Consider the following 16,027-nt stretch of genomic DNA (forward strand, 5'->3'; position numbering starts at 1 on the left):
GACGGGGAGGGGGCCGGAGGCGGGGAGGAGGCGCGCGGCTCTGGGGGCGCGCAGTGTGGGAGCGCGCGGCCCCCGGGATGGGGAAGGGGCCGGGAGGAGGCGCGCGGCTCTGGGGGCGCGCACTGTAGGAGCGCGCAGTGGCGAGGATAGGGCGGGCCAAGGTTCGCGGGGCTAAGGCGCGCGGTGCCCGGGAGAGGGCGGGCCGGGGCGCGCGGGGCCGGTCGGCGCGCGGGGGCGGCGGGCGCGGCGCTGCCAATCGCAGACAAAGGCCGCCCCAGTGAATCATGTGGTGCCGGGGGAGGAAGTGCGGCTTGTTTTCTTTCCTCCAGTCTCGGGGCTGCAGGCGGAGCGCGATGCGCGGAGACCCCCGCGGGGGCGGCGGCGGCGGCGGCCCCGAGCCCCGATGAGGCCGGAGCGTCCCCGGCCGCGCGGCAGCGCCCCCGGCCCGATGGAGACCCCGCCGTGGGACCCGGCCCGCAATGACTCGCTGCCGCCCACGCTGACCCCGGCCGTGCCCCCCTACGTGAAGCTCGGCCTCACCGTGGTCTACACCGTGTTCTACGCGCTGCTCTTCGTGTTCATCTACGTGCAGCTCTGGCTGGTGCTGCGCTACCGTCACAAGCGGCTCAGCTACCAGAGCGTCTTCCTCTTCCTCTGCCTCTTCTGGGCCTCCCTGCGGACCGTCCTCTTCTCCTTCTACTTCAAAGACTTCGTGGCGGCCAATTCGCTCAGCCCCTTCGTCTTCTGGCTGCTCTACTGCTTCCCCGTGTGCCTGCAGTTCTTCACCCTCACGCTGATGAACTTGTACTTCACGCAGGTGAGTCTCAGAGAGGCTCCGCTCACCTGCCGGAGTGGTCCCCGCGGGGCGCCGGAGGCTGGGGCGATGGCAGCCGCGGGGGCGGGTCCGGCCCTAGGGCTGAGAATGTAGGGAGAAGGCGCCGGCTCTGGGGTAGTCCGAACCCTGTCCTGCTTGCCGGCATTTCTCATAGGAAACTCCCTGCCATTCCCAAAAGGGGTGAGAAGGAAGGGGAGGGCTGGGGGCCGCCAGTCACTCGCTGCCCCTGGCTCCGCATCGTTTGGTGGGTTCGGGGCGCTTCTGCGTGCAAAGCGCTAAGCAGCAGCGCCTGCACACGCCAGTTAGTACGGATGGAAGGTGTGCCCCTAAGGGAGGCCTGAACTCTAGAATTTGCCCTCCCTCCCAAGGCACCTAACTACCGTCCTGGAAAGGTCCTCGGCAAGTTAACTTCCAGATTTGGGCCCGACACTGCTGTTTTGAGCGCTGGCAGGGTGGGACCGTGCTGGTTTTGATGAGATGTTTTGAACCTCCGGCTTAGGAGCTCTACTGAACTGCGGCTTACTAACTCATTCCACCAGATTGCTAAACAGCAGGCTGGGGTAACACCCAGCTTCCGAGCTGCTGCCGCTCATCAGACTTGCTGTCTGAGCTCATCTGAGAGGCCCCAAGAAAAGGCCATAAAAGTTGACTGGGGATCTTTTACAGCCACACAAAAATCATTTTATGGGGCATATTATTCAATAAGCTAATCGGAGAGTACGTGAATTAACGTGGCTGCTGCTTTACTGGTGATGATTGACTTAATTGAGAGTGCAGTAATTGTTGAGCACTTTGCAAATACTTTGTAAAGCATTGCACAAAGGTTTAATAACGCGGTGCGCAGTCATCATGGGCATCATCATTTCTGATTCCCATTGGTTTTCCAAGTACTAAGGTGTCCAGTTTCACTAGGACTCTGCCGAAGGGGAAGGCGCCCACGGTGTCACCTGGCGAGGGTAATTTAAGAACTGTCGGATGGGCAGAGACCCTGTGCAAGCGGGCATCTCATTCCTTTTAAGTGTCTTTTTTTTTTCTTTTTTGAGAAAAAGTCACTTATTTTTAAAAAAGAGGCCATATGTGGTGGCTCACGCCTGTAATCCCAGCATTGTGGAGGCGGAGGCAGGAGGATCGCTTGTGCCCCTGAGTTGAAGACCAGCCTGGGCAACATGGCGAAACTTCCTCTCTACAAAATGTACGAAAATTAGCTGGGTGTGGTAGTGCCTGCCTGTAGTTCCAGCTACTCAGGAGGCTGAGGTGGGAGGCCGAGCCCAGGAGGCGGAGGTTGCAGTGAGCGGAGACTGAACCACTGCACTCCAGCCTGGGTGACAGAGCCAGACCCTGTCTCAAAAAAAAAAAAAAAAATAGGAAAAGGATTGCTCTGGTACCCTGGAAGCCACTGACTGAAAATTTCAAAGAAATACTTTTGGTTAAAAAATAGCATATGTGATATTTAGTAGATATTATAATCTTTTAAAAATGGGTCTACGCTGAGAGACTTCTTATAAGTCCAGCGTATCAGCATATTTTCCAGTCGGAGAGTAATGTGTATTGTCTGTCCAAGTACTACCTTTAAACCAGCAAACCAGTTCAGGCAGTCAGCTGCATTGCACAGACACTTGGGCTTTGTAATTGAAATGGGGTGGTTCCAGCAAGATGCAAAAGACAGGTGAGGTGATGTTACCTCAAGAGCTGTGGCAATGGTGGTATTGCACATTGAGCTCTTTATATTTGTCCCCTTTTGGGGGGCAGTGGGGGAAGAGGAAAATGCAGGGAACTGCCACAGCTCTCTGGTAATCACATGCAAATTCTGAACTTAGAGCCGGATTAGGGGCCGGGCTGCACATTTTCTGCACTGTCTGCTGGTTGGTGAGTAAATGCTGAGCAAGGGAAAAAGTGACCAGGCAGACAGAGCCACTCCGGCCCGGGGGCCCAAAGTGATGGCCCTGTCTTCTTTGTATCTCCCAGGTCTGCGGGCACCACAGCAAAGAGCATTTCCCCTGAGGGCACAGGGTGGCTGGCTGGAGAAGGTGGCACGTCTCCCGTCTCTGAGTGCTGGCATTTCAGAGCCTGGCAGAACAAAGCTATTTCTGGCTTACTGACAAAACTGTGATACTTCTGGGGAGTTATAAAGTGGTCCGCCTTTTGTCGCCAACCCAGCTCTGCCTCCCATCTCCTCCTCTCCCCCTCACCCCCTCTTTCTCTTACACAAACCATTGGAATTACCTAAAGTGGGGAGCTTTAAGAATGACTGTTGCTTGGGCCTCCATCTCAGACCAAGTAAATGCGATTTTGGAGAAGGGGCTAACAGCTAACAATTCAGAAGTAAGTTTAAGAAAGCATAATTTTGATCTCGGCTCACTGCAACCTCTGTCTCCTAGGTTCAAGTGATTCTCCTACCTCAGCCTCCCAAGTAGCTGGGACTACAGGTGTGCACCACCATGCCCAGCTAATTTTTGTATTTTTAGTAGAGACAGGGTTTCACCGTGTTGGGCAGGATGGTCTCGATCTCTTGACCTCGTGACCTCATCTGTCCACCTCAGACTGCCAAAATGCTGGGATTACAGGTATGAGCCACCGCACCTGGCAAAGAAAGCACACTTCTAAGCAATTGGTCATATTTATTTATTTATTTATTTATTTATTTTTTTGAGACGGAGTCTCGCGCTGTGTCACCCAGGCTGGAGTGCAGTGGCGCGATCTTGGCTCACTGCAAGCTCCGCCTCCCAGGTTCAGGCCATTCTCCTGCCTCAGCCTCCGAGTAGCTGGGACTACAGGTGCCCGCCACCATGCCCGGCTAGTTTTTTGTATTTTTAGTAGAGACGGGGTTTCACCATGTTAGCCAGGATGGTCTCGATCTCCTGACCTCGTGATCCGCCCGCCTCGGCCTCCCAAAGTGCTGGGATTACAGGCGTGAGCCGCCGCGCCCGGCCGTGTGCAATTGGTCATATTTATTTTTACCAGAACTCTCTGAAGAAAGTACTGATATTGTCCCCATTTTCCAGAGGAGGAAACTGAGGCTGAGAGGTTATAGATGAGTTGCTGAAGGTCACACTGTCAGTGCATGGTGGAGCTGGGATTCAGTGCACATCTGTGCTGTCTGAGTGTGAGGCTTGTCTTTTTTTTTTTTTTTTTTTTGAGACGGAGTCTCGCTCTGTTGCCCAGGCTGGAGTGCAGTGGCGCGATCTCAGCTCACTGCAAGCTCTGCCTCCCGGGTTCACGCCATTCTCCTGCCTCAGCCTCCCGAGTAGCTGGGACTACAGGCGCCCGCCACCGCGCCCGGCTAATTTTTTGTATTTTTTTGGTAGAGACGGGGTTTTATCGTGTTAGCCAGGATGGTCTCAATCTCCTGACCTCGTGATCCGCCCGTCTCGGCCTCCCAAAGTGCTGGGATTACAGGCTTGAGCGCCTGGCCGAGGCTTGTCTTTTATGTACAGTATGTGAAACCTCTTTTTATTTTTTTTGAAGAGAGCCTTGCTTTGTTGTGATCTGGATTCACTGCAACCTCCGCCTCTTGGATTCAAGCGATTCTCCTGCCTCAGCCTCCCAGGTATCTGGGATTACAGGCACCTGCCACTGCACCTGGCTAATTTTTGTATTTTTAGTAGAGATGGAGTTTTGCCAGATTGGCCAGGCTGGTCTCAAACTCCTGACCTCGAGTGATCTGCCCGCCTCGGCCTCCCAAAGTGTCGTGATTATAGGCGTGAGCCACCATGCCCGGCCATGAAACCTTTTAACAATGGGAAAACATACCCACCTCTAAATGCAACCTCGTGTTCTCCAGGAGCACAAAATCGGGTTGCAGAGAATCAAAGTATACGTACAGCACAGTTAAGGCACAATTCGGGGCACTGAAGGGAATGGATATTGAAGCATCAGGAGACTTGAATGAGACAGGAATCCTCTGAGAAGAAGCAGGTGTCTCGAGGCTGAAGCTGGGTGGGGAGGAGAGGATGGTGGGAAGGAAGCTGTGGGAAAGTTTGGGAATTGGGAATGAATTAGAAGGGGAGGTCCGAGATGGGGAGGAAGCTTTTTCCTGTTGTTAGTGCTTTGTCCTTTTGCGGGGTCCCTGTACCTGGGCCTTACTCATGTCACCCTCCCTGGTGACCCAGAGGGCACTGTTACCCCCCAGCTGAGGCTCAGAGAGGTGAGAACGCTTGCCCACGCTACCCGCTCTGAGCCTCCATGCAATGCACACGATGCTGCAGAACGCAGCCCCAGCTGCCCTTGGGTACACATCTGAGCGTAATGCGATCATGAGAAGACTCAATTTGATTTACTTCCCCCTAAATCACTGCTTTTAAATTCTGCCAGGTTAAGTCTTTTTCCACCCCTAATGACCTCTTGGGCAGATCCTATGGCTTTCTAGTCATACTCGGTCATTATTATTACTATTATTCTTTTGGAGTCTGGCTCTGTCACCCAGGCTGCAGTAGTGTGATTTTGGCTCACTGCAACCTCCGCCTCCCGGATTCAAGCAATTCTCCTGCCTCAGCCTCCTGAGTAGCTGAGATTACAGGTGTGTGCCACCACACCTGGCTAATTTCTGTATTTTTTTTTTTTTTGAGGCGGAGTTTCACTCTTATTGCCCAGGCTGGAGTGCAATGGCACGATCTCGGCTCACCGCAACCTCCGCCTCCCAGGTTCAAGCAATTCTCCTGCCTCAGCCTCCCTAGTAGCTGGGATTATAGGCATGTGCCACCAGGCCCAGCTAATTTTTGTATTTTTAGTAGAGATGGGGTTTCTCCATGTTGGTCAGGCTGGTCTCGAACTCCCGACCTCAGGTGATCCACCCGCCTCGGCCTCCCAAAGTGCTGGGATTACAGGCATGAGCCACTGCACCCGGCCTAATTTCTGTATTTTTAGTAGAGACAGGGTTTCACCATGTTGGCCGGGCTTGTTTTGAGCTCCTGACCTCAGATGATGTGCCCGCCTCAGCTTCCCAAAGTGCTGGAATTGCAGGCATGAGCCACCGTGCCTGGCCCATACTCCTTTATTAAATCTGTACATCTAATTTAAAGCTTCTCCCACCCTGTCCAAGGCCAGCCAGGCTTCGGGCCGCAGGGCTTGGCGCAGAGGGTGTGCCCCATGCTCTCAGCCTCTCCCCTTCCATCTTCCCAGGCTGCCCAGGGGAGGGGCACACTGTCTCATGACTGCTAGCCTGTCGGCCTCTGGTCTTGCTCTGGTGCTGCCTCTGTGGGTAGCTCTGCCACGTGGCCATGTTGACATGATGGACTTCAGCTTCTTCCTAGCCCCAACTTTGGTCTCCTTTCCATCCTAATTCCTGCTTCAGGGGGCAGCCCCGTGGCTTTAGGCCCCTTTTCGAAAAGCCGTTTTAGGGCTTTTTCTTAGAAAGCCATGGGACCACTGAGGCCCCTCCACTCCCCCTTGGCCACATAGATGACAGGCTGGATGCCTAACTAGTGTCTTCAGGACCCTGCACCTGGCTGCTTTTCACTCCTTGCCTGCCTGGGGGTCCTCCTACCTGTAAAAATCCCAGGTGGGGCCGGGTGCGGTGGCTCAAGCCTGTAATCCCAGCACTTTGGGAGGCCGAGAAGGGCGGATCGTGAGGTCAGGAGATCGAGACCATCCTGGTTAACACGGTGAAACCCCGTCTCTACTAAAAAAATACAAAAAATTAGCCGGGCGAGGTGGCGGGCGCCTGTAGTCCCAGCTACTCAGGAGGCTGAGGCAGGAAAATGGCCTGAACCCGGGAGGCGGAGCTTGCAGTGAGCCGAGCTCGTGCCACTGTACTCCAGCCTGGGTGACAGAGCAAGACTCTGTCTCAAAAAAAAAAAAAAAAAAAAAATCCCAGGTGGAAGCAAGCATCACCCTCCAAGTGCCTAGCGCCTCCAGATCACCAGGGCACAGGTCAGGCTCCACCGGGACTCCATCTGCAAACAGTCCCAGCTCAGCAAGCGTCTGCCCGGGCCCCCTTCCTGCCCAGTCCCTGAGAGCAGTGCCCGTGTGTCTTTCTCCTTTCTGACCTGGGGTGAGGTGCCCTGCTGGTAGCAGGCTGTTAACTCTTTTTCTCCATCTCCACCTTCCAGTTCAGTCTGGGAACATGGGGAGGCAGCTGTGGTAGGACTGGTTCTTCTAACTCTCTCGTCTGTGTGCAGTGTCTGTCTGGCCCCGAATGTTTGGAACATGCCGTGCTGAGTGCTTGTTGTTTCCAGCTGTGGCTCCTGTGCCAGCTTTGGGGAACAGCTGAACTTCTGCTCCCGGCTGCATGAGGAAGCGGTGGGACCAAGGCTTTGCACCAAGGCCTTAGACTCAGAGCCTGTTCTAAGCGCTGTGTCAAATCGCCATTTTAATGGGGACTTTATTTATTTATTTTTTTGTTTTTTGAGACAGAGTCTCGCTCTGTCGCCCAGGCTGGAGTGCAGTGCCGCGATCTTGGCTCACTGCAAGCTCTGCCTCCCAGGTTCACGCCATTCTCCTGCCTCAGCCTCCCGAGTAGCTGGGATTACAGGTGCCCACCACCACACCCGGCTAATTTTTTTGTATTTTTAGTAGAGACAGGGTTTCACCATGTTAGCCAGGATGGTCTTGATCTCCTGACCTCGTGATCCGCCTGTCTCGGCCTCCCAAAGTGCTGGGATTACAGGCGTGAGCCACCGCGCCCGGCCCTTATGGGGACTTTAGAGAGGGGCAGGACTCTGGAACCTGAGGCAGGCAGGGGTCTCTGCTCATGAGGAATTGTGGTGCCGTCCACCTCCAGGTTTTAGGGTAGAGGCTCAGAAGCAAAGGTGGTAGCTTCTGTGCCCAGGCAGCTCCTGGGCAGGCAGGTCTGTGCCCTGCAGGGGCAGAAGTTGGTGTGACGGTGGGCTCGGTGACACCTCAGCAGCCATGTATCCCAGCCCTTCTTCCTCGGAATTCCCAGCCTGGAACTCAGACTCTCCAGGTTCCTGAGTTTGGCAGAATGGAACAAGCTGGTTCAGCTCTGTCTTGGGCCCCATGACAAACTCCTGCCATTGCAGTCACATGGTTTGCGGAAGGAAATGGAGAAGCGAGTTCTCTCCGTGGGGAGAGGTGCTGTGATGAATGGACACTGATGTGGGAACTGAGACCTGAGACCTCACCACGCCCTGGAGGGCAGATGGGAAGCTGACATTTATCGGGGTCTGTTCTGTTCTGAAACTCTGCTAGGGACTTCCACACCCTCCACTCAGCTGCAGCAGGGATGGTTCGTGAGTCATGCGGTCCTGTGGGATGGTGCCAGTGGCTCGTGGTGAGGGCCCGCGGCTCATGGTAGGGGCAAACGGTTGGTGCTGGGAACTCATGATGGGCACTAGGCCAGCAAAGCCTTATGAATCAGGAGGCAACCCTGGTAGTGAAGGAGCAGGGTCCCTGGGTGCAGATCTGGGTTCCAATATGGGCTTGGCTTCCAGTGTGGGTCCCATGGCCAGTTACCACCTCTCCGAGGCTGCTGCTTCACCAGGGAGGCAGAAACCGTAATACTCATCCCACGGGTTGGTGTGGGTTAAAGGAGATGCCGCGTGTCCTGAATCCCTTTGCTCCTCTCCTCCCTTGGCTGAGATTCTCACTGTATGTTGCCTACAGCTCTGAACCCGGGCTCCTGCTTTGACACCCAGCCACTGTCCTGAAGGTCAGGTCTGCGGGCTGACCCTGCCCTTTTCCAGCCCACTGTGCTATCAAAATTACTTTTCCACCAAACAGCAACTTTTCTGTTTGTAAAACGGTGGTGACTCTTGGCACACCCGTAGGGAGCATGTGGCAAGCCTAATCGCAGTGCCTGACATGAGAGCGGAAGGCACTGGGGGTCCAGCAGCCCAGTCCCCCCTTTGCAGATGAGCCGACCAGTGGAGGAAATGGTCCCAGGCAGCCCAGCCAGGCGTGCAGAGGCAGGACAAGTCCCGTGTTTCAGGCTGACCGATCCTGTGCTTGCTGCACACGCCACACTGACTTGAAGTGGGTCATAGTCCTCATTCTTGCTGGTAGGGAACTAAGAGGCCCCTGAAAATCAAATCCAGGACCTCGTCCTCCATGCTCAGAAAGGGACGTGGGTGATTGCAGGAGAAAGGGGCTTCGGCTGTGGCTCTTGACAGTCAGTTTAGTCAAGACGTGTTTGTCAAATACCTGTCGTGTGCCAGGCCCTAGTCTAGGAGTTGTGAAGAGGGAAGCTTCTAGGCCTGTTGGTGATTGTGAAGAAGTAAGAGGCTTAGGAAACAGACAAGGCGGACCAAGGGGAAGGACTGTGCTCAGCCTGACCTCTGAGCCCCGCACCCATGGCCTCAGCCCCTGGCACCGGCTCCCTGCGGAGACAGCTCAGTGGGTTGATGGCCAGCCAGAGCCGTGTGTGCGCCTAGGTGTTTACCTTTGTATGTGTGTGTACGTGCATGTGTGCCTGTGTGCACCTGTGTGTGTATGCGCATGTGTGCCTGTGCATGTGTGGCTGCGTGCACCTGTGTGTGTATGTGCATATGCGTATGTGCCTGTGTGCACCTGTGTGTGTGGGGGGTCTGTGTATGTGTGCCTGTGTGTATACCTGTGTGTGTGTGCCTGCCTCTGTGTGCCTGTGTCTGTGTGAGTCTCTGAGTGTCTGTGCATGTGTGTGCCCGTGTGTGTGTCTGTGCCTGTGTGTGTCTGTGCCTTTGTGTGCCTGTGTATGTCTGTGCCTGTGTGTGCCTGTTTGTGTCTGTGCATGTGTGTGCCGGTTTGTGTTTGTGTGTGTCTGTATGTACCTGTGTGTGCCTGTGTATGTCTTTGCCTGTGCCTGTGTTTGTGTGTGTCTGTGCCTGTGTGTGTGTTTGCCTGTGTTTGTGTGTATGTATGTGCCTGTGCGTGTGGAAAGGTTTCCTTATTCTCATTTGGTCTGCCGTTCACCCCCAGCACCTCCCTGTAGGCCACTTTCTAAATGTACAGCCCAGTTTCCCGAGCCCTCTCCTCGAGCCATGGCAGCGTGCTCTTCTCTCTGCAGCTGAGGTTGTGGCCTCATCAGTGCCTCAGTGATGCCCTGCCAACCGGGGGGGAACCAAATCCTGTTAATGCCCTCAACACTCGGGAAACAATTAGGCCCCTCAGCACATTCAGCATCCAACCCCAGTGACCACCAGGAAGCCTGGACTTCCCCACGGCAGAGGCTGGGCTGAGGCTGCCGCCGCAGTCTCCATCAGGAGTGCCCCACTGTCGGCTCCGAACACTGTGGTACTTGCAGGCTTTGCTAGAGCTTCTTGCTTACCTGCCTTTCCGTAGTCAGACAGGCAGGAACTGGTAGTGACCAGCAGGGAAGCAGGGCCGGAGCGCTGTCCTGAGGCTAGTGCAGGTTCTCAGGGGAGTTCCAGGGCCCAGCCATGGCTGTCCCGCTGCTGCTGTGCCCACCGTCTTAGCCCCAGGCTAGCTGCTCGGCATGGAGTGATGGGGAGTGGAGGGTAGGGGTCATGACAGTGAGGGGAGAGCTGCCCAGAGAGGAGTATTTGCAAGATCCAAGGCCCCTCAACAAAATCTCACTGCAAGCATCTTAGGGTTTTTGCAAACAACAACGTCATGTGATCCCAAGGGCCGCTTTTGTCAGGCTGTTCCTGTTGGCCTTGCTTTTCCAGTGACAAGAGGAAAGCCGGTTCCTGGTTGGAAGGTCTGTCTGGGTCCTGACATTTTGGCTGGCCAGTTCTCTCAGTACAGAAATAGCCCCAGCAGACTGTTTAGACAGTACCTGGGACAGCAGGATTCCCCGAAGGCTGCAGAGGCTCGTAAATATTTCACTTTTTATGTTTCCTGCGGCTGAAGTTTAGAGTCCATTAACCTATGAGGACAGATGAAGCCCAAATGGTTTTACTCTGCAAGTGGGTTGATTACCTCAAGCTTGTGTGGGTCAGGATTTTAGGCCTGTGAGCCACATATGGTCTCTGTTGCATATTCCTATTTTGAGACGGAGTCTTGCTCTGTTGCCAAGCTGGGGTGTAGTGGCACGATCTCAGCTCACTGCAACCTCCGCCTGCCGGGTTCAAGTGATTCTCCTGCCTGAGCCTCCCAAGTAGCTGGGACCACAGGCATGCGCCACCATGCCTGGCCAATTTTTGTATTTTTAGTAGAGACGGGATTGCACCATGTTTGCCAGGATGGTCTCGATCTCTCGACCTTGTGATCCACCCGCCTCGGCCTCCCAAAGTGCTGGGATTACAGGCATGAGCCACCGTGCCCAGCCGCATATTTTTTTTTTTTTTTAAACAACAACAGCAGCAAATGCAATGCATTAAAATGGTAAAAACCGTTCTTAGCTCACAGGCTTTACTGAAACAGCTTGTGGGATGGACTTAGCCTGCAGGCTTTAGTTTGCTGACCCCTGGGTTAGGACAGAGTCACTATTTGTCACCAAGATCCCCCTCCACCATCATCACCTTTACCATTTTTGCTAAGGCAAGTCAGAAACAGGCTTCAGTTTCTCTCATGGTTTAGGGAGTTTCATGCATTCAGTGAACAAGCTGTAGTGATCCCTACACACAGGTGTCAGGGATCAGGGGTAGGAAGCTGGGATTTCTTCCCTGAAGGGCCACGGTCAATTGGGAAGGACAGGCACAGGTAGAAAGGAGAGGGCTGGGAGCCACCTGTACCTCTGGCACATAGGAGGGACCCTCACCATGGCTCTCTGGGCTGGGGAGGCAGTCTTGACATCATGTGATATTATCAGCTCACTCTTTCCCTCGATTTTTTTCTTTTTTTTTTTTGAGACGGAGTTTCCTTCTGTTGCCCAGTCCAGAATACAGTGGCGCAATCTCAGCTCACTGCAACCTCTGCCTCCCGGGTTCAAGTGATTCTCCTGCCACAGCCTCCTGGGTAGCTGGGACTACAGGCACCTGCCACCATGTCCAGCTAATTTTTGTATTTTTAATAGAGACGGGGTTTCACCATGTAGGCCAGGATGATCTCGATCTCTTGACCTTGTGATCTGCCTGCCTCGGCCTCCCAAAGTGCTGGGATTACAGACGTGAGCCATTGTACCTGGCCTCCGTCCTCGATTTTTAAATGGCATACACACGTGTGAGGCTGAGCTACACAGTCTGCAAAACACAGGGTGAGAAAAAACCACACACACAGTGGAGTCCGCTCCGTGGGCCGTTCCCACCCCATAGGCTACTCTCCCTGGTGCCTTGGACTCTACTGCCACAGCTTCCTCGTAGCTGTCAGAGGTCATGTTGTCCCATCAGGCTGTGTGACAGTCCGTTTGTAGTGCATGAGTCGTGGCAGATAAGGAGAGAAATGGGCAGGAGTGAGTGAGCCGTGCCGTGAGCCAGGCCCCATCAGGACCACACTCATTTTCTGGGAAGACAGCACACATCTGTCTCTGCGAGAGGGCTGCGTCCTCCCAGCTTTCACAAAGCAGCATAAAGTGCAGCTGGAACATGGAGATTCATTTCATTTATTCAACAGGTGTTTTTCTTTTTTTAATTAAAAAAATTGTATTGGCTGGGTGTGGTGATTTATGCCTGTAATCCCAACACTTTGGGAGGCCGAGGCAGGAGGATCGCTTGAGCCCAGGAGTTCAAGACTATCCTGGGCAATATAGTGAGATCTCATCTCTACAAAAAATTAAAAAATTAGCCAAGCATAGTACCTGTACCTGTACCAAGCATAGTACACGCACCTGTAATCCCAGCTACTCCAGAGGCTGAGGTAGGAGGATTGCTTGAACTTGGGAGGTCAAGGCTGCAGTGAGCCGAGATCGCACCACTGCATTCCAGCCAGCCTGGGTGATAGAGTGAGACCTGTCTCAAAAAAATGTATTGGGGCCAGGCACAGTGGTTCGTGCCTGTAATCCCAGTACTTTGGGAGGCAGAGGCGAGTGGATCACCTGAGGTCAGTAGTTCCAGGCCGCCCTGGCCAACACGGTGAAACCCCATCTCTACCAAAAATACAAAAAACTAGCCCGGCAAGGTGGCGGGCACCTGTAGTCCCAGCTGCTCAGGAGGCTGAGGCAGGAGAATGGCGTAAACCGGAGAGGCGGAGCTTGCAGTGAGCTGAGATCCGGCCACTGCACTGCAGCCTGGGCAACAGAGCGAGACTCCATCTCAAAAAAAGAACAAGAAACAAAAATTAGCTAGGCGTGGTGGGCACCTGTAATCGCAGCTGTTCGGGAGGCTGAGACAGGAGAATTGCTTGAACCCGGGAGGCAGAGCTTGCAGTGAGCCAAGATGGCGCCATTGCACTGTAACCTGGGTGACAAGAGTGAAACTCTGTCTCAAAAAGAAAAAAAAATGTATTGGGCTAGGTGTGGTGGCTCACATCTATAATCCCAGCACTTTGGGAGGCTGAGGTGGGTGGATCATGAGGTCAGGCGTTCGAGACCAGCCTGGCCAACATGGTGAAACCCCATCTCTACTAAAAATACAAAAATTAGCTGGGTGCTGTGGCAGGCACCTGTAATCCCAGCTGCTTGGGAGGCTGAGGTAGAATTGCTCGAATCTGGGAGGCGGAGGATGCAGTGAGCCGAGATCACACCACTGCACTCCAGCCTGGGTGACAGAGCAGGACTCCATCTCAAAAGCAAAACAAAACAAAACAAATAAAAGAAAGATGTATTGAAGCAAAATTGATGCAATATGAAATTAACCATTGAATGCTTGCAGCTGAGTGATGTTCAGTGCATTCACAGTGTTGCGCAGCTGTCACCCCTATCTAGTTCAGAACATTTTTATCACCCCCAGAGGAAACTTTATGCCCATTAAGCAATCACTCCCCAGTTCCCGTCGCCCCAGCCCCTGGCAGCCACCCATCTGCTTTCTATCTCTGTGGATTTACCTATCCTGAATATTTCATATCAAAGGAATCATACACTCTGTCTTCTTGTACGTCTTCCCCTTTCACCTAGCATAGTGTTTTGAGGTTCGTCATATTGTAGCGTTTATCAGAACTTCGTTCCTTTATGAGCTTAAATAATATTGCCCTGCATGAATAGAGACATTTTATTTATCCATTCATCCGCTGGTGGACATTTAGGTTGTTTCATCAGGCGTGTTTGGGTGCTTGTTGTGCGCCAGACACTGTGCAGACTGTTTGAGGTCAGACTTAGATTCTCCCTCCGTGGAACTCAGCCTTGAGCAGGGAAAACAGACTTCATGTCAATGATTTCTCCATTGTGTGATTGACTGGCTGATGTGACTTAGTGGCTGTCCTTACAGTAGAGATACGAAGTGTGAGATGTTTTCAGGGGAAAAAAGAAGACTTAATTCATTCCTTCACCTCTGTGAGTCCCCCCTCTAGGATACGTGTTTTAAAAAGAACCAGTGGTTTTTGCTGCTATTTAAATGAAAGTCAAATCCAATTAAAAAATCTCATTGTAATGAAATAAAAGTATTTCCCAAACACAGATACTCACTATGAAGCAGTGCCAGCATGACTGTGGAGGAACTTCTTGGTGGAAGCCGCCACCTGTGATTTGGGCTGTCGGGTTTCCACCCACCATTGTCCTGGTCCTGCTCCTAGGGCCCCTTCCTTGGGTGCCACCAGGAGGCGAAGGCCTAGGTTTAGGTTGACATAGCAGCTGTATTCTCACCAGAATCAGATTCTGGGGCAACCAAGTGGGCTCCTGGCTAGTCTTGGGTTTTGTGTGTGGAAGCCCCCAACCTCCATGTCCTCCTGGGCCCTGCTCCAGGTTAAGCTGGAATTTCTGGTCTGCCTGGTTTGTTCTCAGCGAATCATGGGGTCCAGACCAACATGAAGATGGAAGGGTGGTGCTGGGTAACCCCCACTCCTGCGCCGTGGGGCCGTGCGCAGCACGCGTCACCCCTCCTCCCAGGACACATGGCCTGTCACGGCTTTGACAGCATATATAGTGTCTCTCCCAAGTTCTCTCTGCTTGGGGTCAGCTAGTCCCAGTTTTTTTCATTATTCCTGGAGGAATGTGGGTGTGTCTCCTGCCATCCTGGTTGCTGTTCCCGAAGGCCCCAGTGAGCTGGGACAGTGTCAGGAGCAGACCAAGGCCCTACCCCTAGTGAGGAGCTTCCCCCATTACCCACATGGCTTCTCCTCAAGGAGGCCGGATGGTCATTCTCTCGGTGGCAGGACACAGGGAGCATCATCTAATACCAGACATGTCCAGCAAGGGCAGGAGTTCCCAGGGCAGCCTAAAACCTCAGAACTCTCCTCACTTCTGAAGCAGAAAGTTATTTTGTGAGGAGGGGAAAAAAACAAACTGGAGTATTTTCCCTGTGAATTTATTTTGTAGCTTTTGCTTAATTAGCCAGCAAGAATCAGGGCACAATGGTACGATACCACACACTGCCGTACGCAGCCCGGGACCCTCCTTCACAGGGCCACGGGGCCCGGCGGGCCAGCGCTTACCCACCGGGAGAAATGTGTCCTCTGTGCTTCTAAGGTGTCACCTTCCTTAAGTACATTTAGAACAATTAGGGGCAGGGCCCTGGCTGGTAAACTGTGAACTGCAATTTGTGGCTGAGCAGTTAAGAGACATAACAATGACGGTAGGGCCTTGTGTGGCCACAGCCCTTGTCATTCCCAAGGCCAAAGAGAGAGAATCCTGTCAGGGAGGCAGGTCGGAATTATTTGCCTCCACCTCTGTGTGGAACTGATGCCGAGACGGACTCCACCCAGGCAGTGGGCAGGCGGGCAGGCCGGTGCGCTTCTGTGGCTGAAGCGGCCGGGCCACAGCCGTTCCTGCAGGGCTTCCAGGGCGGGGGACACGGGCTGCCCTGGAAAGGAACTTCAAGTCGTGGAGCTGTCAGAGTAGAATCAGCTTAATGAATATTTGTCCTAATGCGTTCATCTCGTGGATAGACACTGAGGCCTAGAAAGGTCAATGGAGCTAACCAGGAACCGGCAACGTAGGTTCCTGGGGGTTGACCAGCCTTGCCCCTGAATCCAGGTGCTCAGGGGACAAGAGACAAGTCAGAAAAGCAGGGAGACTGAAGGACGGCCTTTGGTGTGGCTTTAGGTTGACTTTGAGAGCCACAAAGGGTATGGGTGGGAGGTGTGCTCTCTACAGAGTCCAGCCTCCTTGCGAGCTGCCTGCTGGGCTGACTTATCAATGTGGGGGCTCAGGGCCACCCCGAGTTCTGCCTTCTGGGGGGCCAGCCTGCATTGGCGCCGTTGGATGGAGTGAAGCTGTTTATGAGGACAGGGAGGCTCTCGTGAGCCGGTGGAGGGGTGGAGGAGGCGAGAGGTGCTTGCTGCCTGGGGAGCTGGGCTGCTGGGAACAGGAAGAAGAGGAGCCGTTGGGAA

At 53.8% G+C, this 16,027-nt stretch overlaps 1 protein-coding gene across 1 annotated transcript in view; it reads left to right on the forward strand.

The window, feature by feature from the left end:
- Positions 1-205: 205 nt before the first annotated feature.
- The window catches only part of GPR137B (G protein-coupled receptor 137B), a 71,510-nt gene continuing 55,688 nt past the window's right edge, over positions 206-16,027 (forward strand). Inside the window, exon 1 of the mRNA XM_025385389.1 lies at positions 206-817. Within this exon, the coding sequence (XP_025241174.1) occupies positions 404-817 (414 nt within the window). The 5' untranslated portion in view covers positions 206-403. The remainder of the gene's footprint in view (positions 818-16,027) is intronic.

The sequence above is a fragment of the Theropithecus gelada genome, chromosome 1, assembly GCF_003255815.1.
Source record: "Theropithecus gelada isolate Dixy chromosome 1, Tgel_1.0, whole genome shotgun sequence".
Lineage (NCBI taxonomy): Eukaryota > Metazoa > Chordata > Mammalia > Primates > Cercopithecidae > Theropithecus > Theropithecus gelada.